This window comes from Rhinolophus ferrumequinum, chromosome 11 (assembly GCF_004115265.2).
Source record: "Rhinolophus ferrumequinum isolate MPI-CBG mRhiFer1 chromosome 11, mRhiFer1_v1.p, whole genome shotgun sequence".
In the NCBI taxonomy this organism is placed as follows: domain Eukaryota; kingdom Metazoa; phylum Chordata; class Mammalia; order Chiroptera; family Rhinolophidae; genus Rhinolophus; species Rhinolophus ferrumequinum.
This window is the reverse complement of record NC_046294.1, coordinates 84,540,491-84,563,904: the sequence shown is the minus strand read 5'-3', so window position 1 is coordinate 84,563,904 and position 23,414 is coordinate 84,540,491. Positions and strand designations below refer to the sequence as shown.

General features: G+C 46.2%; 1 protein-coding gene across 6 annotated transcripts in view; it reads left to right on the top strand.

Annotated features, from left to right (window-relative positions):
* CADM1 (cell adhesion molecule 1) overlaps positions 1-10,892 on the top strand; it is a 330,897-nt gene extending 320,005 nt beyond the window's left edge. For all 6 annotated transcript variants that reach the window (XM_033119600.1, XM_033119599.1, XM_033119597.1 and 3 more), the window contains 2 exons: positions 6,011-6,142; positions 8,165-10,892. In XM_033119600.1, the coding sequence (XP_032975491.1) occupies positions 6,011-6,142; positions 8,165-8,283 (251 nt within the window). In that variant the 3' untranslated portion in view covers positions 8,284-10,892. The remainder of the gene's footprint in view (positions 1-6,010; positions 6,143-8,164) is intronic.
* The last annotated feature ends 12,522 nt before the right edge of the window (positions 10,893-23,414 follow it).

Sequence of the window (23,414 nt, the reverse complement as noted above, 5' to 3'; positions counted from 1 at the left end):
GTAGGCAGTGACCGCCTGGGAGAGCCCTGAGTCCTGATCACTGAGCAGTGGACACTGTACAGCCAGAGCCTGTGTGCAATGCTTCTAATGTAAATGGACGCACACTGAGCTGGGGGTGGCACACTGATGATGATGACTGCAGTTTTCCTTCAAGTAGCTTAACATAGTTCCTTTGAAATGTTAGTGTAGCTGCAGTTACATTGCTGGAATGAAATGCAGCTGACGGCTAGTACTAGGTGCCTGGGATGCTATATAGGAATCTGCGTGATTTTCTTGTCTTACATTTATTCCTTCCCTTCCACTTTCTAAGAAGACAGAAAAGAAAGGTTCCGCTGCATAGAAGCTAGTACGCTCCAATATATATTAACATCTTAATGGGAAAGCCGTGCGTGTACTGTATACATTTACTACTCTGACAGGAGGGAATTAAATGTCAGAAGGATTTGTAGCATCTATAATTGAATTGGTGCTGAGAAAAGCAAATCTTAAAGAAGAATAACATATTAGGATTAGCAAATAATATGGCATTTTGTCAGCGCGTGCCATTCAGTGCGTTCCCCTTCAGTAATATAGTCGTCCTCTTAAAATGCACGCGTATTTTTGTTGCCATGATGCGAGCCACGATTGGCGGTGAGGACGAGGAGCTGTGGCGTTCAGGTGGTGCCCGATTTCTGGATCTGGTTTGTTTTGTCTTCGAGGTCAGATTTTGTTTTTGCCTCAGATTTAGACAATCCACTGTCAGGTTTTTTTCTTTCTTCTAGCAAGGAATAGCAAATGACATCATGATCATTAAGCTGCTTCTGAGATAGACGAATTCCTACAGCCCCAGACAGCTGGAGGCAGTATTTCCATTATAAACTTTTATTCTAAGAGTTTTTAATTAAACTGACCTGCCCAGGAAGATTTCAGCCCAGGAAAAAGACTAGAAATAAACCAAGTGACAGAACTGTTGCAAAAAGTCAAGAATTCTAACTTTTCTCCAGTCGTCCGTAGATGAGGAAGTTACAGAAGGCAGAACATAATGTATTGTCCAATAAATAGAAGTAGGAGGACCGATGTTACAATCTCCCCATGTTACTGGTTTTTAAGATGAGACCTAAGGTAGTTTATAACCTTTGAAAAGAACAGATATGAGCATCTAAGGGGAGTGTCTAGCTCTCCCCAAGTTTTTCAATGAGCCGGCAGTGTTTTGAAATGTGAAGGAAGGCCAGCGCAGGGTGCTGTCCTGCCTGTGCCGTCCGTTTTGCTGTGTATTGCTGCATCCCACTTCCGCTCCTCAGGTAGAAAACGTGGTGCCCTCTTGGCATAAAGGCCGGCCTCAGACTGTGCGGTCTGGCTGCAAGGTGGGAGTCTGCTCAGTGACTTCCGGCCAAAGTCCCTATTTGCGAGGAGCTTGTCTAGGGTGTACTGGCCGTCCCCTGGCTCTGCATGGACCCCTGCTTTTGGCGGCAGAGCCTTCTCGGTTCATCACAGATCCTTGATCAAGGCGTCCGCATGACAGTTTATGTTAGGCGATCCATGCCAGGTGGTAAAGTAGCCATAGAAACCAGGATCTGCTGCGGAGCCGTTTTAACACAGGCAGCATAACTGCGGAGGGCTGCATTGAGGATGACTCCAGCAACTCCGACAAGTAATCTGAGGACGAGTCCAGAAAGAGGAGTCCCTGAAGGGAGGGGGAGGGAGACTGATGTTCCACTAGCCGTCACTTTTCTTGTCAGTCCCTGGGGAACTACAGCCTTTAGAACTCCCTTCACAGTGCCCGTAAGTTGTGGATGGAGCCAGGACACCTGGCCCAAGGTAAAGAAATTCAAGCAGTTTGGGGCATCCCTCTTGGGAGTTCCTTCAAAATGTTTCTGTCCTTGCAGTTTCTAAGATGCTACGCACACCCTGGGGGTTGAAGCTATGACCGGTGCTGTGGTAGCCAACTTAGCATTCTGCAGGCAGCTTGTAAACGCTCACCTGGAGCCAAGTTGTTCCAGCTTTTTGCCAAAAGGAAAGCTAACTCACGAATACTAAGCAGTTTATGATTGATCTATCCTTAAAGAGAATCATGCCACACTTAGAGCCGTAGACCTGGCTGCAGAATGGGACAGTACAGGCAGGAAGGATTGCGCCACAACTGAGTTGTCATGAATGCTTCCCAACATTTGCAAAGTACACGTAAAAGTCAGACTCCCGGAATGACTGGGCCTGAGTTACTTGAGGTTACACATGAAATCGTTTGGATGGAATTCCTCACTCCAGTCGGGAGGTGTCACCCAAACACGCTTGGTTCTTCAAGGCTGAAATCACCATTACGCCACAGGCATGCACCAAGCAGAAACATGGCTTTACTCTCAGGATGATGGGGCCGAGCCTAGTCCCAGGACCAGGAACATATTCCACCTGTTACTAAGGGAAAGAAGAGGAAAACATTACCTTCTAAATTGAAGAGATGTCTGTCTGCCCGAGGATCGGGCATGTTTATTTTCAGTGTAGAAGCTGGAGGCAACTGTAGAATCTAGCTCTTTGGTTTCCTTCTCTGCCTTATTGAGAAAAGGAGCCAGAAATCTGGAGAGGACGTCCCCAGGAAAGCCAGGGAAGTTCATGGGACCTGAATGAAAGGGTCTGCACCCCAAGAGGAGCAGGATTTTTGGATGATGATGAAAGTCATAGACACTCCCAAGTTTTTCACTTAAAAGTAATTTCTCAAGGAACTGGGCAGAGCTCTTGCTTTGTGGGTGGGACAGGAAAGGCCACGCAGCCGATGGACTTGTCAGAGCAATGCTCCCTTTGCAGGTCGATATGTCCTTCAGGCTTCAGTTTTTATCCTACTCCATTAGCCCATTACCTCTTTGATGACAGCTTGTGCTGTTGCTTCTTACCATGAGCGAGGCACCAGCCCACAGGTGCAGGAATTCCTTAGTAATCGGTAACCAGCTTTCACCCTGCTCCCCACCACCACCTTGGGCCAATCAGTAGCACGGTAAAAACTGCCCCCTCATCCCACACATGGAAACAAAAGGAAAGAGTGAGATGAGTCTGGAAATAGCACTGATCTTCACAGGGCATGCCCAGGCGTGGCAGGGGGGCTGGTGAACCGCCACAACTGGATGCATACCTCTGGCAGTAAGCCCCGGGGAGGGGTGGAGGTGGGAAGAGGCGGTGAGGAGCTAGCAACCTGCAAGGTTCCCTGTAAATTAAATATCACTTACCTTCCGTGTCCACCTGCAGTAGTTGAAGGCAGGAAAAATGTCTTGGTGATTAACTGGTGGTAGTAAACGTTCAGATCAAAGTGAGCATCAAGAGATAGCTGAAGAGATTACCCTTGTAAATAATTATTTAAAATATGTATGTCCTTGAGGGTGGGGAGAATAACTAGTAGAATCCAGGTTTTTAATGTGGGCAAAGTGCAGGGAAGAAAGCGGCACTGAGCGTCTTTAGCTCTGAAGTTCATGGGGAGCAAAGGTGAAATGAATGGTTTTGGCTAGAGAAATTAATTGCACAGATCCTGCCCTATGAGGTCTTGTGTTTGTTTTTCTTTGTCACAGAGCTTCTCTCTCTCTCTCTCTCTCTCTCTCTCTCTCTCTTTCTCTCTCCCCTCTCCTCCCGCCCTCCTTCCCCGCCTCCCTGCCTCTCTCTTTCACATTCTCTTAGGTTTCTAGAATGTTCCTGTGCCTAAGCATGGAGGAGGCAGTCTTTTAACAGTGGACATGACAGTGTCCTTCTCCAAATGGGTTAGGTCTGTGTGTAGGACAGCTTCTCAAAGCTTCTCTGCTCTCAGTCTTTTCGGTACTAGACCTCTCTTCACCTCTTGCCTTGTTCTGAACTTTTCCCTCTCCTCACCGGCTGATATCACTGTTGTCCTCACCAACTCTAAGACATGAAAGTAGATGGAAGACCCTTCTTTTTCTATAGGTCAGAAGCTCATGGCAATTGGAGATTAGTTAATTCTCATTTCCACATGATCCCTTATTTTGACAGCTCCCTAAGGAAAACACACCTTGCTGGCTTTTCTGTTACTTTTGTCTCCCTGTGAGCAACTTTGAATTTGTGCAGCTGGGGTGAGTCTCAGTGTGTAAAGCACTATCCTCCAGCAGGTAGCCCGTGTCCCAAGGGGAGTGCACCCCTTCAACAAGCTCTGTTGTCTCTTGAAGAAAAAAAGAAAGTTTCCATGGCTGAGTTCTGCCTTGTTGAAATGACTTTCAAGACACTGGGCTGTTGCGTCTGCAATCGGCAACACTTTCGGCCGAGGAGGGAGATTCCTCTCCACCACGTTTCAAGTCGAGCTTATTAGACGTGTTGCTGGAGGGGCTTGTGCATCACGGAGCGGGCTAATTGGCTGCAGTGCACTCTGCCTCCAACCCATCTCCATTCTCCAATTAAACTCCCATCATCCTGCTGTCCTGCGCGACCTGCCGCTGCCTCTGACTTGGCATTTCTGTTTGGGTTTGGATGTGGGGGTTTTTTGTAGTCCCTTCAAGAGTTACTTAATGAAACACTTTAAATACTTCATTTTTAAATTTAAACTCTTTTAATCAAAGCACTTTACATGCACCCCTCAGTCACGAGTTATTTCCCCACATCCTTCAGTACTTAATCTCTGAGCAGAATTGGAAATATCGATAGAAAGTGTAAATCACGCCCTCCTGCTGAAAGCGTTGTATCAGGTTTCGGCTCAAAAGAGCACCATTACCTTTAGCTGTCACGGATCTGTACACTTGATCGATAAACTTCAAATATTATTAGAGGTGGAGGCTTCAGAGATTTGCTCTGTTCTTTGGAGAGAGACAGAGATAAATCTTTCTTAAAAATTGACTTGAATTTGCACTCTCACTCTTCTTGGTGAAATGCATTTCTCTTAGGCGTCCAGCAACTGCACAGGGGACAGATTTATAGGCCATGTGCTTCTTGTACTGAAAGATTTAAATGGTAAATCCTTCACATATGACTTCACAAATCATGTAAAGTTAAAAGATTTTTACCGTTTCTGTTGCTGCTGTGCTTAAATTGTAAGGTACAGCTAGTAAATCATTTTAATGGAGGTGTCGTACTTGACTCAATAAAAAAAAAAAAAGACAATGGTTTAGCTTCCACTCCAAAATGTTAATGTATTAATCAACGGGAGAATAATTGTTTTTTACTACATTATAAATCCCAGGTGCCATTAGGATTTCAGCAAGGGGTGATGTAGCCACAGTCCTAAATTAAAATTGTTTACACTGCCATACATCCATTCCACATTGCCATAGCTCATTCTGGGTTCATTTTGGAGTTGTTCCCCAGCCAAACATGTCGTTCCTCAGTTGGAAGAAGACATCCTGAGGGAGTGATGCTTATAAAGGAAAATTAATTGCATCGTGAAGTGTTAAATAAATAAAATAAAAACCATCTGTGGCAATGGACAATTATTCCTTGCTGTCCTTTTTGAAATAGGTGTTTAGATTTTAGATTGAGGCTTACTCCCTCATTCATCCTAAAGGTAGCAAGCATGTCACTTGTCTTTAGTCTCATAATCCTTGTTTTATCTCGAGGCAGCTGTGGCTTTGGAGCTCCTTACTTTTCCTGTGCATATACCTGGCAGGGAGTAAGTCATTGGGCATCTATTGGAAATAAGTCACTGGGCGAGTCGCCTCCCCTCCACAGCTGCTGTTACTGCCTGAAGGTGCCCCTAAATAGTTAAGTCGACCTCCTTAATAGGATCTACAACTGGATACAGACAGAGTGAACGCTGAGGCCAATTAGGACGGGATGGACTCTATTTCTTCCTTCCCTGCTCCCTAAGCTTGTTCCACATGCATTAGAGCTCCTATGCTGCTTACACTGAAATTGCCTTGTGGGGAGAACGGATCAATTCAGAACTGGACAGGTCAGTTTGTTCCCTCAGTGTAACTTGATCCATCTCTAGATCGTCCTCTGTGGCTCCTCTATTAAAAAAGAAGGTGCCCACTGACCCTGGAGACAGTGTCACCAGGGCTCCTGGTATCTCATCGTGAGCTCTACATCCCTATTCCTCTTCTGATTTCAACAGATTCTCGAGCAGGTGAAGAAGGCTCGATACGGGCAGTGGATCATGCCGTGATTGGTGGCGTCGTGGCCGTGGTGGTGTTCGCCATGCTGTGCTTGCTCATCATTCTGGGGCGCTATTTTGCCAGACATAAAGGTAAGCGAGGTGCTCTGGCCGGCAGGAGGCCTCATGTCACCGCAGCCCCTGCATTCAGGGACTTTACAAGGTTGTCCTTGATAGGCAATTTGGTTTATGTGGCCGCATAACCTCTTTGATTCCTGAAACTGGGAGAGAGAAAAAACAAAAACAGAAATCTTAGCAGCTGCTGATTTGGACTTTGAGAGTTGATGAGTAGTACTCCTTGATTTGGATTTTCTCTAAATATAAGGCTGTATAGATTTGTTAATAGACAATCCGGTATTTGGGACAGTAAAAATTACAAAGTAGGGGCTGGTGTGTGAGGTGTGGCATGAACCCCCAAACAATTAACATGGAAAGAACACACCTGTAACCTGCTGCTTCCTGTGAAGCAGGTGGACGAGCTCTGCTCCCTGACCACAAACTCCAGGTAAGCTGGTCACAGCAGCTAGAACACGTCCTTGGTTTGATATGCCTTAAAAGCCACATAAATATGTATTTTTTAAATTATCAGTGCAAGTGATTTAAATTGCCATTAATCACACAGTTATCAACTGTGCAGCCTGGATGGGCAATCATCTTTTCCAACGCTTCTGCTCTCTGCCCCATGCTGCTCTGATCCTCTTCTCCCCTCGGGGTAATTCATTCTCCCTTTTCTTTGTCGGCCCTTGTCTTTCTCAGTTGTTTTTCTCAAGCACTGTGCAGTGGGCTTGTGGGGCTTCCTACAGTACGAGCTCTAGGTGCTTGCATACTGCTTGATTGTAAAACTTGGGCTTGGGGACGGTCCCTTGAGCACAGCAATGGAAGTCCAAGGTACTTGACAACCGCCTTTAGCATCCAAAGTGCCAGTCTCGAGCATAAAACCATTTGGGACCCTCAGCGCTATGTGTACTTCACCCTCTGCCTACACCCAGGAGACAGTCTGTTTGGCGAAGAACTCACAGCCTCTTGGGGCTGAGCTTGACAGAGCTAGGAAGGTAAGGCCAGAGAGCGGGGCAGAAATCTGCCCAGCAGCTGTGGAGAGCCAGGGGGAGAAGGCAGATGCGTCACTGTCCAGAGGAAAAAGGGATACAGGAAGGGAGTATTGACCACCCGCCTTCTCAGATTTGTCACTCTGAAAACCTGAAAACACAACAAATGTTTCCGCCCTTTTTTACTTAATAGTATGTAATAATAGGAGGAGGGTTTTCGATTATGATAGGCAGTGTAACCTCTACCTATATAGCATACGGAGGTGCAGTCGTTGTCTTTCTTCATGTAAACTGTTGGGACTCGGTGATAAGAGTGTCACCAACTTTGTACCTTTCTGTCTATTGTCATTATAAAGTGGCTGTGCCAATTAGCAAATCCATGAATCTGGGTCCATCTAGAGTTACACTATGAGAGAGAATCACTTGTTCCTTAAGACAGATCCCAAGCCTTGTTTACAGCTGTCATAACATCAAATTATTTCTCAATCTGGAACCCCACTCTGAAATGGAAGCAGAAGAAAATGAAACATACTTGTGCAAGTTCGAGCACATTTTCACTTATGTACGGGTGGGCAATAATGATTCATGAAGACGGGAGGCAAGGGTTCAAGTGAACAATATGAGGTGACATTAGAACATCATCAGGGCCCTAATTCATTTATTGGCTAATTGCTCTTTCTTGCTTTGGTCTCTAACCATGTGCGTGCACGTATATCTGGTCATTGGTCCTGGGCATTTACTGTTTATACGTTAGTCAGCAGCTCTCCAGCTTTCTGCATTTTTAGCTCCCACTCACGTCTTCCTCTGCTGACATCCTCTGGTCATAATCACTGCTCTAATGTCTCATTTGCTGAATTATATCGCAGCGGTTCAGTTGGAGTGGTGCCTTTGGAACCCCCGGATCCCCATTTGTCTCACCCACCTCGCTTTCTTCTTCCAATTGTTTTTTCCCCTCTGCTGCCTGCACACCACTTCGGCTGATGATGGCTATAAAGCAAGTTGCCATCTCTGTACCACTTTACACAGAGGCCATCAGACAGTCACGGTGCTTTACCCCTTCATCTTTCAGGTACATACTTCACTCATGAAGCCAAAGGAGCCGATGACGCAGCAGACGCAGACACAGCTATAATCAATGCAGAAGGAGGACAGAACAACTCTGAAGAAAAGAAAGAGTACTTCATCTAGAACAGCCCTTTTGTTTCAATGAGGTGTCCAACTGGCCCTATTTAGATGATAAAGAGACAGTGATATTGGAACTTGCCAGAAATTCGTGTGTTTTTTTATGAATGGGTGGAAAGGTGTGAGACTGGGAAGGCTTGGGCTTTGATGTGTAAAAAAAAAAAAATGTTCTTTGAAAAGTACACTCTGCTGTTTGACACCTCTGTTTTGTTTGTTTGTTTTTTAATTTTTTATTTCTTCCTACCAAGTCAAACTTGGATGCTTGGATTTAGTTTGGATAGATTGCAGAAAATTCTGTGCCTTGTTTTCTGTTTGTTTGTTGCGTTCCTTTTTTTTTTTTCCTTTGTATGCATTTATTTTTCCAAAAAATTTTTGAATTTTTTTTTTTCCAAAATCTCCCATTTTGGAATTTGCCTGCTGGGATTCCTTAGACTTGTTTCCCCCTTATTTTGCTATTGTTCTTACTTTTCTGTTTATTGTTGAAGTAACTGCTTTCTGTTCAAAGTTCAGTTTCATAAAAGGAGAACCAGCACAGTTTAGATTTCATAGTTCAGAATTTAGTGTATCCATAATGCATTCTTCTCTGTTGTCGTAAAGATTTGGGTGAACAAACAATGAGAACTCTTTGCTGCTGCCCATGTTGCAAATACTTAGAGCAGTGAAGACTAGAAACTTAGACTGTGATTCAGAAAATGTTCTGTTTGCTGTGGAACTACATTACTGTACAGGGTTATCTGCAAGTGAGGTGTGTCACAATGAGATTGAATCTGTCTTTAATTCTGTATCTGTAGACGGCTCAGTATAGATACCCCACACTGTCCAGAAAGGCTTGGGGTTGGAGGGGCTCCTCCTTTTTCAGTGCCCTAAACAGACCTGACAGTGAGGGCTGTTCCTTTTATATAAGTGGACATATTTGAGTTGCCAGGAGGGGAAGTAGGGAGGGGGGAAAGATAGTTCTGCTCTGGTTATTTCTGTTCCAAATGATTCCGTCCACCTTTCCCAATCGGCCTTACTTCTCACTAATTTGTAGGAAAAAGCAAGTCCTTACGGTGTGCGAATGACTGAATGGGACAGGTTTTTTTTTCCTTTGTGCTTAGTTAGAAAGGCAGTAGGATGTGTCCTGCATGTACTGTATATTACAGATATTTGTCATGCTGGGATTTCCAACTCGAATCTGTGTGAAACTTTCATTCCTTCAGATTTGGCTTGACAAAGGCAGGAGGTACAAAAGAAGGGCCAGTATTATTCTCACACTGGTCTGCTGTCGATCTCAGTTCTCAAAAGGTCAGAGCAGAGGTGGAAAAACAGCATGTAGGGGTTTTCAGTTACTTAATCAAAACTCAAATGTGAGTGTTTTTATCTTTTTACCTTTCATACACTAGCCTTGGCCTCTTTCCTCAGCCTTAAGAACCATCTGCCAAAAAATTACTGATCCTCGCATGATGGCAGCCATAGTGCATAGCTACTAAAATAAGTTACCTTGAACATATCTTAGATGGGGAGCCTTGGGAAAAGGTAGAGGAGTCAAATTACCATTTACATTTTTTTAAAGAAATGTGGGGATTTTCATTGAAACGTCTAGGAAATCTAAAAGTAGTCCTGAAGGACAAAAACTAAACTCTTACCATATGTTTTGGTAAGGCTCCAGACTCCAGAAAACAGTCCCTTTGGAAAGATGGCATCAAAAAAGATAGATCTATATATATATATATAAATATATATTATATAACATTTTCAGTGAGTAATTTTGAATTTTGCAAGGTGCATTTTTACTATTGTTACATTATGTGGAAAACTTAACGCTGATTTATTTAAGGGGAAAAAAGTGTCAACTCTTTGTTATTTGAAAGCGTGTTTATTTTTCTTGTCTTTATTTTAACCTTTGATAGAACCATTGCAATATGGGGGCCTTTTGGGAACGGACTGGTATGTAAAAGAAAATCCATTATCGAGCAGCATTTTGTTTTCCCCTCTCCTATCCCTAGGCACTTAACCAAGACAAAAAGCCACAACGAACATCCCTTTTTCAGTGAATTTTATAATGTGCAGCTCTATTCCGAGCCCTTAGCACCCATTCTGACCATAGTATAACCATATCAAAGGGTGAGAACCATTTAGCATGTTGTTGAAAGGTTTTTTTCAGTTGTTCTTTTTAGGAAAATAAAAAAAAAACACACAAAACCTACCATTGCTTACAGAATTGGCATCTCATTTTTGGGACCTCCCATCTTTCTGTTTTGAAAAGTGTACAGTAGTGCAGTGTTCCTGATGTAACTTTATGGCTTACAATGTTGACATGTCTCAGGTTCATGTGTTTCAATTGGTGTTTTCCGTCTCAGGTAGATTGCAAAGTGTAGGCCCCACACATTGGAAAAAAAATAATAAAACAAAGCAAAAACAGGAAATTATGGATTTTAGTTGTATATTGGTTTATGTATTTTTTCTTAAGTATACAGTGCACTGTTTGAAATGTATTGTTGAGTATTACTTTGTACAGGTTGATCACTTTTTTTAGAGTGAAGAAAGAACAAACTTGTTTTTTGTGTTTTTTAAAGGAATATAAAATAATGAAGGATGTATAATTGATGCCAAATAAGCTTGTTCTTTAGTCACACCGACGTCTTATTTTTCCCTTTAGGCCAGTTCTGTTTTTAAGGTGTACATGAACAATGTTACGGTGTAAGAAACTCCATATTCACATGTTCCCATTCGCATTTTGTATTGGTTCATGTATACCATTTTTACAAAAAAAAGAAAAAAGAAAAAAAGAAGTACTATAAAATATCTGTCTTCTTAATAAAAAAATTAATGTTACAAAGTGATCCTTTAATCTCTTTATGGACTTTGTTTGGACGCCTCGGCGTGAGAGAAGACACGGGCGGGCCTCTGGTCTAGCTTCCTCCTCAGAACCTAGCGCAGCTGCCAACAACACGGCAGCAGACGCTAGGAAATGCTGCCGCCTGGGTTTCTTTGATCTGATTTCGCTCTCTTCCTCCGCTCATCCTTACTGCCCTTGTTCTCTTCTCCCCTCTCAGTGGCCAGGTGGGCCAGGTGCTTGGCGGCGTGGACTCAGCGGTTTGTGCAGGTGCACGGGATGCAGCGGTGGGCCGGCTGGGACAGGCCCCTCCCGTGGATATGGCTCCCGCCCCTCCCCCTCTCGTCACCCACCACCCCCACCAACTTTCCTGTGTTGGCTGCTCCACCTGTCTCGCTTACTTTGGGATTTTGTGTCTTAACAATTCATTCCGCCTTCTTCATTTCAAGTTCTCTCTCCTTTAAAAGAAATCTTGTTCTGCGGAGGACCGGGTTGCTCGCCTGTGTAGAAGGTTGTTCTCACTTCCTGTTTAGGCTGCCAGACCTCCAGGCCCGGTGGTGGACTGCAGGGTTCAGTCTGTCCATCGTCCTCCTTGCCTTGCAGGCCCAAGTGAGCAACGTCGACACTTGCTGGTGACTGATCTTACAAATGCGCAGATAGTCGGCCGGCTCCTAAGTGCCCCCTCTCCCCACTCACCCAGCTGTGGTTGAGTTTCCCCTTTCTCTCTCTGGCAGGGAATTGGGACATCTCTGCAGTGGAAGAAAAGGTAAGCTCCAGAAAAGCCAAAGGCTGGGGATCGCGTTTTAGCCTCTTATATCCTGGCCTGGTCTCTTGCCTGTCTCTAAAAGTCAGTTGATCAAATGTGCAGTTAGTGAGCACCTGCTGTATCCAGCAAGGAGAAATACAGAGAAAAGTGGTCCCTGGAGGCTAATCAGGGCATCAGTTCCACCCACGTGAAAACGTGAAATGGTCCTCAGCTGTGGGGGCTCCACCCAACATAGTTAAGGAGCCCAGACAGTGCTGTGGGAATTTCTGGAGAAGGGAAATCAGTGAAGACTGGGCAGTCAAGACAGCTTCCTGGAGGAAATTGGGACCCCAGCTGGATATCAAAGGATGGTTTAGTGGACAGGGGATATGAGTCGCAGATACCAAGGGCAGTAAGCCAGCCCTCTGACTTGTACGGGAAGAATAAAGTGAAATCAGATGAGGTCTGGTGGTTGGGAATCAGTCTTGCGGCTGTTCTTGAATTCCAGGCAGGAGTCAAGATTTCAGGGGCCTCTGTCAGAGAGCAGGGAGCAGTGGGCAGCACTAATTCATCGTAACTATAAAAAAAAGTCTGCTGTGGGGGCTAGAGGGCAGAGATCAAGGGTGTGTGCTAACAGACCGCCTGGGTTCCTAACCCTGCTCACCACTTACTAGCTGTGAAACCCCAGGCAAGACACCTTACGCCCTTGTGAAGCTTGCCTCAGAATGTTTAGTGACCCCTTTCTCCTCACCGTTCATTAGTAGAGCTATTCCAGGCCACATGGCACACAGTATGTTTAGTGTCCCCAACCCTCTGTAGCATGTGGCACCAGTTTGGGCTATAACCTGCAGAAAAGGGACCCCGGAAGTTTACTGAACTGAGGCAGATGTGAGGTAGCAACTGGCTGCACATTTGCCTTTGAATCCCACAGGGTATGCACATGAGAAGATGGCAGAAGCAGCCCAAGTTAGCAGGAGCTTGATAAGTTGCCGGGCCTTCCTTTGGTACGGGAGGGAAAATGGTTCTTGTTTCCTCTGGAGAGTTTTCCAATGTTTTGGCCTGCTTGCGTTCTCCAAATACATCAACGGAAACCCTGAGGTGATATGCGGGTGTTAATTGGTGCAATCTTTCACTGTCCTCTGTATACTCGAAATGTAATTCTTGCACTGCTGTGGACTTAGTCCATGGAGAAATGTTCCTTTGATTCTGGCATCCAGAAACTTAAAGCAACCATGCAATCACCATACTACACGTAGAAAGACTGCATAACTGAATGCATTGTTTTCATTATAAACTTCTGCCCAGAGCTAATACGCACACCGTTTTGCCAGGGTGCCTTCGTCGTGAATAACTGGCAGCCAAATTCCTTCAGAGTGGAATTTGTCTCCACAACCACACATGTACTCTTTGGAAGTATTGCCAAGGGAAGCACTTGGACGTCCTGACCCTGTGCAGGAGAAGGAAAAGGACTCTTGGCCATCATTCAAATGACCTTGTGGGCCAATATGTTAAAGTCAGTGGTAGGCACACAGACACTGAGTAAGTAGGAGTTGTTTAAAGGGAGACTAATCAAGAGCCTGGTTGCCTGCGTTTCACTTTGTACTTAGTATCTCCAATCTTGACATTTGTAAGTTCATCCTCAACATAGGTAGCTTTCAGGTTGGCCTTGAAGAAATCAGCCAGCCAGCCCTGAGTTTAGTGCCCATCGTTCTCAAGGACCTGCCAAGACACAGTGTCTGTTCTCCCCTGCGAGGAATGACATTTTTGATGATGGCTAAGCAAAGCCTCACCATTGCTAGCATATAGTGTGAGGGGCCTTCAGAATGAGGTGTGGCATGGTAGAAAAACATCAAGCAATATTCCCTGTCTTATTTGTGTTCATCTCAAAATAGTGAAATGTGCTTCTGATACAAGCCCCGGTATTTTATTTACCCGTATCGCCCCCTCCCACACCCACGCATTACACACACATGCCCAAAAGAGGGTGTTAAGCACACATAGAATATGAGCACCCCAAAACTGAGACTTGAAAGCAAGAATCTTTTGTTTTCAAGTCTGCCGATCCTCAGCTTCTAGGCTCTTTTGTACACAGGAAATTATATTTGTTTTGATTTTTATGTTTTTATTTTTCATTCCAAAGTGAATGTAAGATGTCTACTGCCCCTGATGGTCAAGCCAGGAAATGCAACTCAGGCCTTACATTTAAATACAGACTTAATTCCAACAAGGAACCTACCTGACTTAAAGTCTGCTGCTTTTACTGTCTCCCACATGCACACCCACTCGTGACTCCCATTTAACTCTCTCCTAATCCTTTGGGGTGTTGAACTGGGGGGCGATGATTCCAGGGAAAGTGAAGACCACTACTGAGAGTCAAATCAACGCATGTTCTGGGCCCAGGACTTTTCCAGCTGCCCTCCAAGCATGCAGTGGCTCACAGTCATATTTCAGACATGATCACCTTAAATCTTCCTTAAGTGCTATCTTCTCAGGTTAATTAATCACCAGGCTTAAACTTGCTGTTACCAGCAGGAAGTCCATCCTGAAGTCAGCAATGTTAACGATTGCATCTTCTAATACTGTTTATCCTGCATTAGTGTTTACTTAGGGGGAAAATTGATCCGTAATTGATATTTCAGTCTTCCAGAGCTGGTGTTGGAAGAGCCTAATGCAAGCCTTTAATAGAAAGCAAATATTTAAATCCCTTAATGGTTGCTGAATATTGAAATGTGTGACGTTATTACTCTTTTTGGTTTGTTTTCTCTGTAGTTGTGTATTTCATCGTTTAAACTTGCATCGGATGCTGGCAGGCTCGAGTCTAGCTAATCCACAAAAGCTGTTTGCCCAGACACAGCAGACCCGATTAGAAAGTATTGCTATGGAAGGAAGTCTTCGCACTAATCAGTCTTTGTTAGCTAGTGACGAAATTACTATCCATCTCTCTTTCTCTTTCTCTCCCTCTCTCTAGGCCTGTTTTCTCTAACCTCCTCTCCCAGAATAAAGTGATGGGGGCAGCTATAGTGTTGCAATTAGGAGCATGAATCTTTTATCGTTTGGACAAGGAAGGGAAAATGCCATTACTGTCAACCGAAATGTCCAACTTGGGTTTTTTGCTCCTACTTCCCCGCCAAAGCCCATTGCTGCTGCTGAAAGTATATAACATTCACAGTTGTTCTTGATGGCTTGATTCTTAACACAGCCAGAAATTTAGCCTGGGAGATGCTTAAAACAGTTTATGGAAAATAATAGATTTCCTTGCAGAGACACCAATGCATCGAGAAGGGCGTTGAGTCACATTAGACTCGGCCAAGATCACCAATTTTCTCCCTTTCTGGCTTCAGTCACAAAGGCTATTGCTAAAAAAAAAAAAAAAAAAAAAAAAAAAAAAAAAAAAAAAATGCGGGCCCTCTTGAATCCTCTGTGTTTTCCCGGTTGGTTTCTGTCAGCACCCACAAGTCTCTGGCTATGACTGCCATTGTCTCACCACTCACCTCCAGCAGCTGGGAGTCTGACAAGAAACAATGCCTACAGAAGTGGAAAGAAAAGGATGCTTCAGAATGAAGAAGAACTGGGACGGCCAGCGGATGAGACCTGAGACTAGGTCCACCAGCCTGGGGGCTCCAGAGACAAAGGGTGGCTGTGCAGAAGGCCACCGCTACCATCCTAGCACACGGGTGGGGTGCATCCCCATGTGACACCCCGTGTGACCATCCGGAATGCCAAGAATCGGTGTAGTGACTTCCGCTAGCTTTAGCTGTACAGCCCATCACCGAGCTGCCTCTCGACCCAGCCCTTAGTTATGAACCTCTGAGAATGAAGCTCCCTTAGGCAGGTCAAGAAAGAATAGCTTCTCATTCATAATGTTTGGGAGGCTGCAAAGATGAAACAGCAAACAGTGCATCACAAGATTGCAGCTTTCAGACTGTTTTTGCAAATGCATGTCAAAAGCCATGTGTTTCTTCTCCCCACAGTGCCTCCCCAGTCGTGCTGGGAAGAGAAGGTAGAGGGCACGGCCGGCAGGCACTGGCCAGATCTCACGCCCTTCCACTCTAGTTGCAGCCGTGAACACCCCCAGCCGAGTTGCCGCTTCTGCCCCACTGTTTTCATTCTCAGCTTCTCCTAAATGGAAACCATTAATCATACTAAATTGTGCAATGATTCCGTGATAGGGAGAATGCTGATGGCAAAAATCATTCTCCTTTGTTGTGCCAGGCAGGCAAAAGGCAGAAGTATTAGACGTTGCCCTGCCTGGCTCCTTGCAAATGCTGACCATGTGTTTGCCCACGCAGCTGCCTCTATGCACACAGCTTATTTTAGCACCAGTCTAAGGCATTCCAACTGTTGACAAAAAACAAGGCGTCCAGCCCTCTTCCTTATTTTAAGGACTGCCAGTAAAACTTGTGACTCTGGGCACTCCCTGAAGTCTTTCCCATTTGAAGGGCCCAGACCAGGGGGAGGGTTGCTATGGGACTCGTGGAAAACCTGAGGTGGTCTCAGATGGAGTGAGCTGGTGGGGGAAGCTGTGCCCCACACACACTTCTGCCAGCTGGATTTCAGAAGAAACCAGGTGTGGGTACCAAGGAGGAATTTTGCCTTTCAGAATTTGATGTCTGCTTCGCTTCGACAAGCCTCTTTGTAAGCCACCCCTTCTGAATTAGAATCATTTTCCAAAAGCTCTTAAGCTATGATTAATGCCAGGGCTGTTTTTAACAATCATCCTGCCAGTCTTAAGCTGTAGTCATTTTCAATAATTTGGAGTGCTCAGAGGCAAGCCAGGAGTTTGTTGACAACAAAACCCATAAGAGCACAGCCAGGCAGCCACAAAAGATGGAAAACCAAAGGGACCATTTGGGCTTAGCTGGCTTTCTGCTCCCAGAGTCTCACCACTAAAAGTTTGATTGAACACTCACAATGCATTAAGTATCCGACTGTGAACACGGCCCGCAGGAGGGCGGCCGGCCGGGCTTTTGTGTGAGAAAATGAGCAGCGTGTTTGGAGGGCTCCTTCTTTATTCATGGACATGTGTGGTTCATTCATGTCGGCCCCAAACCAGAGAGCCCTCGTTTGTCTTCCCGTTGCCAACATCAAGGAGCGGGGAAGAAATGCAGCTGCTTTGCTCTGGGGCTGTTTACTTCCCACGAATGCTGAGCCATGGCAGGGCCAAGATCTGGGAGTCCAGCTCCATGGACGGCCCTGGTCATTTTCGCAGTCATGTGTATTAAACCAGCATTCTCCTTTTAGTCTTGGCAATATCCTGCTAGAGCATCCATCTCTTTGAAAGCCCAATCTGAAGCTATGGCTGGAAGTGTCCATGATCACAGAGTTACTTAGACGCAGCTTCAGATTGCACTTATTTCTAGCTCGTTACTTCTTCCGACAGGAAAGGGCCAGCTCTGGGTGATGGGAGTTTAACCAATGAATGTGGTGTGATTGATAGATATCTGTATCTCAGTCTAACTCTGCTACCTCCCTAGCTATCATGCAGGTTACATGGCTAGCCGGGGAGAATACAGACTTCTGGGTATAGCTTGGAGCTTCCATTAGTTAACTTCTAATAAACACCCTTCAACCTGCATTACAACAGAAGCCCCCAGTCCTGTGTTCAGCATGGCTTTAGAGGTATCTGTCATTTTCCCTATCGGTCCCTATTGACTTCAAGCCCCTTCCTTTTGAGGCTGAATGAATACATATCTAGTGTTCGGTGTCTGGGTCATGTTTCTGTCTTGGCCAGGAGTGCCCCAAAAAACACTCATAATCTACCAGTGACGCTCCACATCTCGACGCACCTCTTAAAGAGTTTTTCTGGGTTCTCCTGGCAGATTTCCAAAGGCCTCTTACAAAAGCCAACGTTGGGACAACATCCGCTCCAGCATGGCACCTGCCTTAGGATCACAAGGCTTGGGGGAAATGAAGTTTCCTCAAACCTGCTCCTGCCCTTATGTTGCCTTTCTCAGTATCATCAGTCGCTCAAAACTAGAAACCTTTGCGTCATTCTCAGTTCCCCCCTTTTCCTCGTCTCCCACTTGCAGCTGGCTCCAATTCCCTGACCCCTAAATGCTTCTCCAACTTGACACTACCTTGTCATTTCCACGTCCCTTGCCTAGTCCGGGCCCTTTTCTTTCCACCACAGGAATGCAACACCCTGTGCCCTGGCTTCGCCGTGCCTCTGCCCCACCATCAGGCCTAAACTGGAGTGAACAGAGTCCCTTTCCTGCTCAGAAACGACTCGTCTGACCTCTGACTGCAGAGTAAACCCAAGCCCTCACACTCTGCTACCGTTCAGTCCCACCGGTGACCTGCCACCACTCAGACCCCACCCCACATTCCTCAAGTTCCATCTCAGTACCGGTCACACCTCTGTGCCTTTGAACCTTCCAGAAGCGTCCTTCTCCCTTAAGTGACTTGGCTGAGCTTTCCCAACCTCTCACACTTGCCTCAGTTTCTGTCCTTCTCCCAAGCTGAGCTGTATGTTTACCTTTCTGTCTCCCTCAATAAAACAGTAAATTCATTGAGAGGAGAGACTGTATCTGATCCGGCTCTGAATCTCCAAGGTCAAGCAGGGTGTCTAGCCTGTGCCCCATAAATTACTGAATAATAGGATACATTTTTTTCATCTGCGGTTGGATTGGTCTTGCATTTGTTCATGTCTTTCCTGGAAATATCCTGGTAAGCCTGCTTTTTCTCTTCTTCCTAACCAGCAGTTCTGTAGTTTCCAGAACTCCCTCTGTCTGCTTTGTTAAATTTCGGTTTGGTTTTGATTCTGTTTCTTGCTGTCCTGGTCAACATTGTTTTTCCCATGTCTCTTTTATTCTGTCTCTCTGGGCCGTGTTGTCCATTAAGGACAATATGGACAGTGCCTGTGTCCTATAAATATCTCAAGGGTCGGCGAACATATCTGAACCTGGAAAGAAAAAAATACAGAGAAGAAAACTAAAAGCAAAATTATTAAATGTTTAATTAAATATCTACGAAACCATACATAACATTATCAACCAACAAACTGCAACTGAAGTCAACTGGTACATAACCACATGTAAACTGTATTTAATGTGGGATTGTAATGTGTTTGATATAGTATAAAACAGAGTCTCCGTCAAAAGAGGTCCTAGAGCCTGAAAAGGTTTTTAAACAGTGCCACCTGTCTCCTTTCTTTTCCTCTTTCAATCTCACCCTCATGCGCTCTCTCACTTCTCCATCTCTGGATCTTGCACCCCAACCCTGAGCACATAGACCAGGTTCAGGAGGGATACAACCCAGGAAGGACCCAGGTGGGCAGTCACAACTGTCGTGTGAGCCATCAAGCTCTCATGGAAGGCTGACCCTTGGAAAGAATCTGATGAATACACCCAGGGGCTCAGGATGGAAAGCTGAGCTGCCCCAAATATGCATTAGAGACCGATTCTCCTGGTTTCAGCAATGGCAGTCTGTAGAAAGACCTGACCTGCACGCCCAGCCTCCAACCTGTACAGCAAATTGTCAGTGTGGACACCCTGGGCTTTGGAGGGCAGGTGACTGCTCTGCCCTGCTGCTGTCTTCAGGCTCTTCGTTGTCGTTTTGGTACATGGGGGAGGGGGGTGGGCTAGTGGTGATGAGCCCTGACTTCAGGAGCCAGCGTTCCTGAGTAGTGTTTCCAGCTGGGCCTCTGATTCAGCCCGTGACCTTGGGCAAATCGCTTCCTCCCTGGGCACTGCTCTCCATCTATAAAGAGCCTCAATCCCAAATTGTTTCAAGTTATTTGTTTGTGAAGTACTTTGACATCTCAGATCCAAGGCACGGTAAAGAGCAAAAATACTGCTGCTGTTCTAGTGCATTTGAAACCCCAAATAAAATGTATTGCCAGCTCTTGAGTTGAAAATTAAAAAGTTGTAATAATTGATGACTAATTCCACTGTTCCTTTATGATATCCTTGCCATACTGAGATGATTCATTTTTTGCCCTTTTTCTTTAAAAATAAATAAAGGCTCCTTTGTGAAGAATGGACTTCATTTAGTAAATAATTTTGACTTGTGTAATTACTTCTGTGACTTTTCCTTAACAATTTGGCTTAGCTGAAAAAAGCCTCACCCCCACTAGTCTTCCATCCCAGTGCTCTGTAAAGTAATTGTGCAATTAGGAAGAAGTGGCTGGAGCATCGCGTTTCTCTATATTTTAAGTTGGGAGTCTGACTCGGACTCCCTGCTTGCTGGAGTGGGTGAACCAGCCTGTTATTAAAAAAACAATTATGCTGTTAAAAAATCAGGGGCTCCACAAGTGAAGAGCATCGATTGGTGAGAGCTGGTCAGTTATCACCAGAAGGTCCTGACAACACACTAATAGGTTTTTCTGAAGATCCAATCAAATTTTCGTGGCAGAGGCTGGAGGAGTTCCACGTGGGATCATGCTTGTCCTGGCCAGTACTGATTTCACGGTGGCCCTCTCCTCACTCCCCTCTCACTGGCTCACACTCTTCTGCTTCTGCGATTTTTTTTTTTTTTTTTTTTTGGTAATAAAGACTTGAGCATTGTATTCCATGCGAACAGTTCGATGAGGGAAGGGTCGCCTCCAAAGCCTGGTGCGGTTGCTTCTCTGCACTATCTCCTTTCTTACTCTATCCTTAAAGTCAGACACAACATTACTACTTCCTGTTCTGCTTCTCCTTGACCTTGTGGGTTTTATTCTCATAGCTGCTTCCAGCCCAGCCAGCAGCCCCCCCTTAGAAGAGATTCAGTGAGAAAGCCTACTGGGAAGGAGAGATGAAGCAGCTTAAAATCACAGAGGTTTCCCTCCCGCAGGAAATTCACTTCCCTGGGCAGGGAGAGGGTGTAGGTCTGCAGGTGAGTGTGTGAGTGAGTGAGTGAGTGTGTGTGTGTGTGTGTGTGTGTGTGTGTGTGTGTGTGTATTGGGAGGAAAGCAAAGTACCAGGATAGTGGTACAGATTGTTCACTTAATAAGAATGTCAGATCAAGGGGGTGTAGGGAGACAAGGCTAGTCAGGCTCGGTGCCCTGGTGCCCAGTTGCACCTTCTTGGAGGAAGGCGTGTTACCTTTCCAATCACACAAAGATGTTGTATGGCCCATCAGTGGTCTGGAGAAAGCCAGGCCAGAGCCTCCAGGATCCGGAGGGGCACTACTCCATCTGGGCCCTGGCAACTCTTCACGAACACCCTGATGGCTATGTTTGCAATATCAAACACTTCTCACAGCCAGTCCACAATCGTTAGTATCCCAACTGTACTCAAGTATCATGCGGGGTCTCTAGTCCCGCTCCCCACATAAGAACGCAGGATATAGAGAGGGCAAAAAGGAACACTAACAGAGTCATAGATAGGGGAGGCATACCACTATATTCTCTCTGGCGGCTGGTCAAGACACAGGGAGCAAACATCCGCCAGTACCCCAACAAGTGGTCTTCCTGCACCCCAGTCTTGCTGGCAGCCACAGGCAAGACACTCGCAGTAGGATCCACATGATCTGCAATCCGCCATCTGGTTCTCTGCCAACCAACCAACCAACCAATGCAGCCGCTGTATCAGTGGCTAATTGGCCAACTGGTTACAGCTGATGGCCAACCAGTCACAGCTGATGGCCATCTACTACCCGAGCCAGCACCTTTCCACGTGAGGCTGAGAGCCTGGAAACTGCTTTTTGGGACTCTGTCCCCACACTCCATCCCTACAAGATCTCGCCTCACAACCTAAGCGACAAGCGTCTTCAGCGAGGGGCCCTGTGCTGTATTAGCCTATAGGCACCTATAGGCGGAAAGAAATAGTAGACTGAGGAACCAACAATGGCAAATCCCTTCCATCTGGGAGGATACATGCGAGCTTTTTGTCCTGGGAAAGGAGGGTCACTGTCACTGGCACCTTTCCTGGTTTGTGGTACCAGACCTTTATGGCAGTGCTTGGGGTCCCTTGCGTAGTTTCAACATGTAACAGAACAGGGGACCCCATAATAGGCCATAGTGAGAGCACATAGGTTCCCTGCAAAATCATCCCGACATCGGGTCCATGGGGCTGTCAGGCCCAACCACCGACAGTGGGGGCTTTTGACCTGCCAGGGCCAAGTCCATTGCTGCCATTCCCCTGCTTTCAAGCATGTGGGTGCTGGCAGCAAAATGTTTCCATTTTTGCCATAGCCTGGCTTTAACAGAGTCTCACTTGTGGTAACTTGTAATTGAATGGGAGCGGCCGTTCGATGTAGCAGAGCTTCTACTGGTGCGGGCCCTCCCTTTCGTGGTCTCTCATTCAGGATTCTCAAGACGTACCACAGACGCGAGGCCCAGTCGCGCATCGTGGGAGGGTGTTTTGACACCCGGAGGCCTTGCTCAAAAGGCCGTTGTAGCGTTCAGTCATGCCAGCTGCTTGTGGATTGTACAGAGTATGAAACAACCATTGTACGTCCATCCTGACAGCCCAGTGCTACACTTCTTGCCATAAAATGAGTACCCCTGTCACTTTCAATGACTTGGGGGCGCCTATAGAGGGCACACAGCCGTGTAAGAGCGACCACTGTATGCCGCTGATCCGCAGCCGGACACGGCCAAGCAAACATCAACCCCATAGCAGTGTCCACTGCAGTGAACGCATACATAGCATTTCAGGCCTTAGGCAAAGGTCTAATGTAATCCACTTGCCAGCGAGTGAGGGGCACCCTCCCTCATGTAATCTGCTGTGTCTCTCCCAGGGGAGCCTCTGCATTTGGGGGCTGTCCTGGGCACAGATGGCACAGTCATAACAGACATTTGCTATCTCCTGCCATTTCAAAGGCAGACCACAGCGTCTGCTCACCTGCCACATGGTTCGGCTTCCAGCGTGCTGCAATTTCCTATGCAGCCAATGGACTACATCAGTGGCAGGAGCCCGTTCTAACCGTCAGACCCGTGCTAGGGCATCTGCTTCATCATTACCTGGAGACACTAAGGGGGAGTGACCTGTGACATGCATTAGGGTCACCTCCTTTCTCTTCCCTAAGTCCCAGAGGTCCTGTCACATGGCTTGACCGCACAGTGGATGGTGTCCTACCAACCAGTTTTGGTGTTTCCACGTAGGGAGCCACAACGTCAGGCCCCAGAACACCGCCCAGCTGTCAGTACAAATAACTAGGGGCCTGTCAGTACAAATAACTAGGGACCCGAGCTCATGGCTGATTATCATCCACACAGCCTGTAGCTCAGCCCACTGGCTACTCTGGCCCATCCCAGTATCAAACCAAATGGTGTCTGTTTTGGGCTGCACACCAATAGCTGTCCAAATGGCTGCAGCTCCTCGGCTAGAACCATTGGTAAACCAGGCATCCTCAGGTACTGGGGACTGTCCTTCTTTGTAGGGCGAGGGCTCCAAGTCCTCCCCTCTAGGCAGAGCGCTTGGCTCAGGCTGGGCTACAAGCTCCACAGGCCCCAGGACCTGTTGTAGCTCTGTGCTCAAAGGGTTTGAATTAAGGGTGCTGTGTTGCTCCAAGTGGGCACCCCACTTGGCAAGGGTGGTGGTCTGTGCCACCCCCATTTTGGATCCGTGGGTCCACATATGGACCCACCCCTGGACGGGATATGTTGTTCGAACCAACACCCATGCCATTCCTGTGATGGCTTCTGTGGCCACT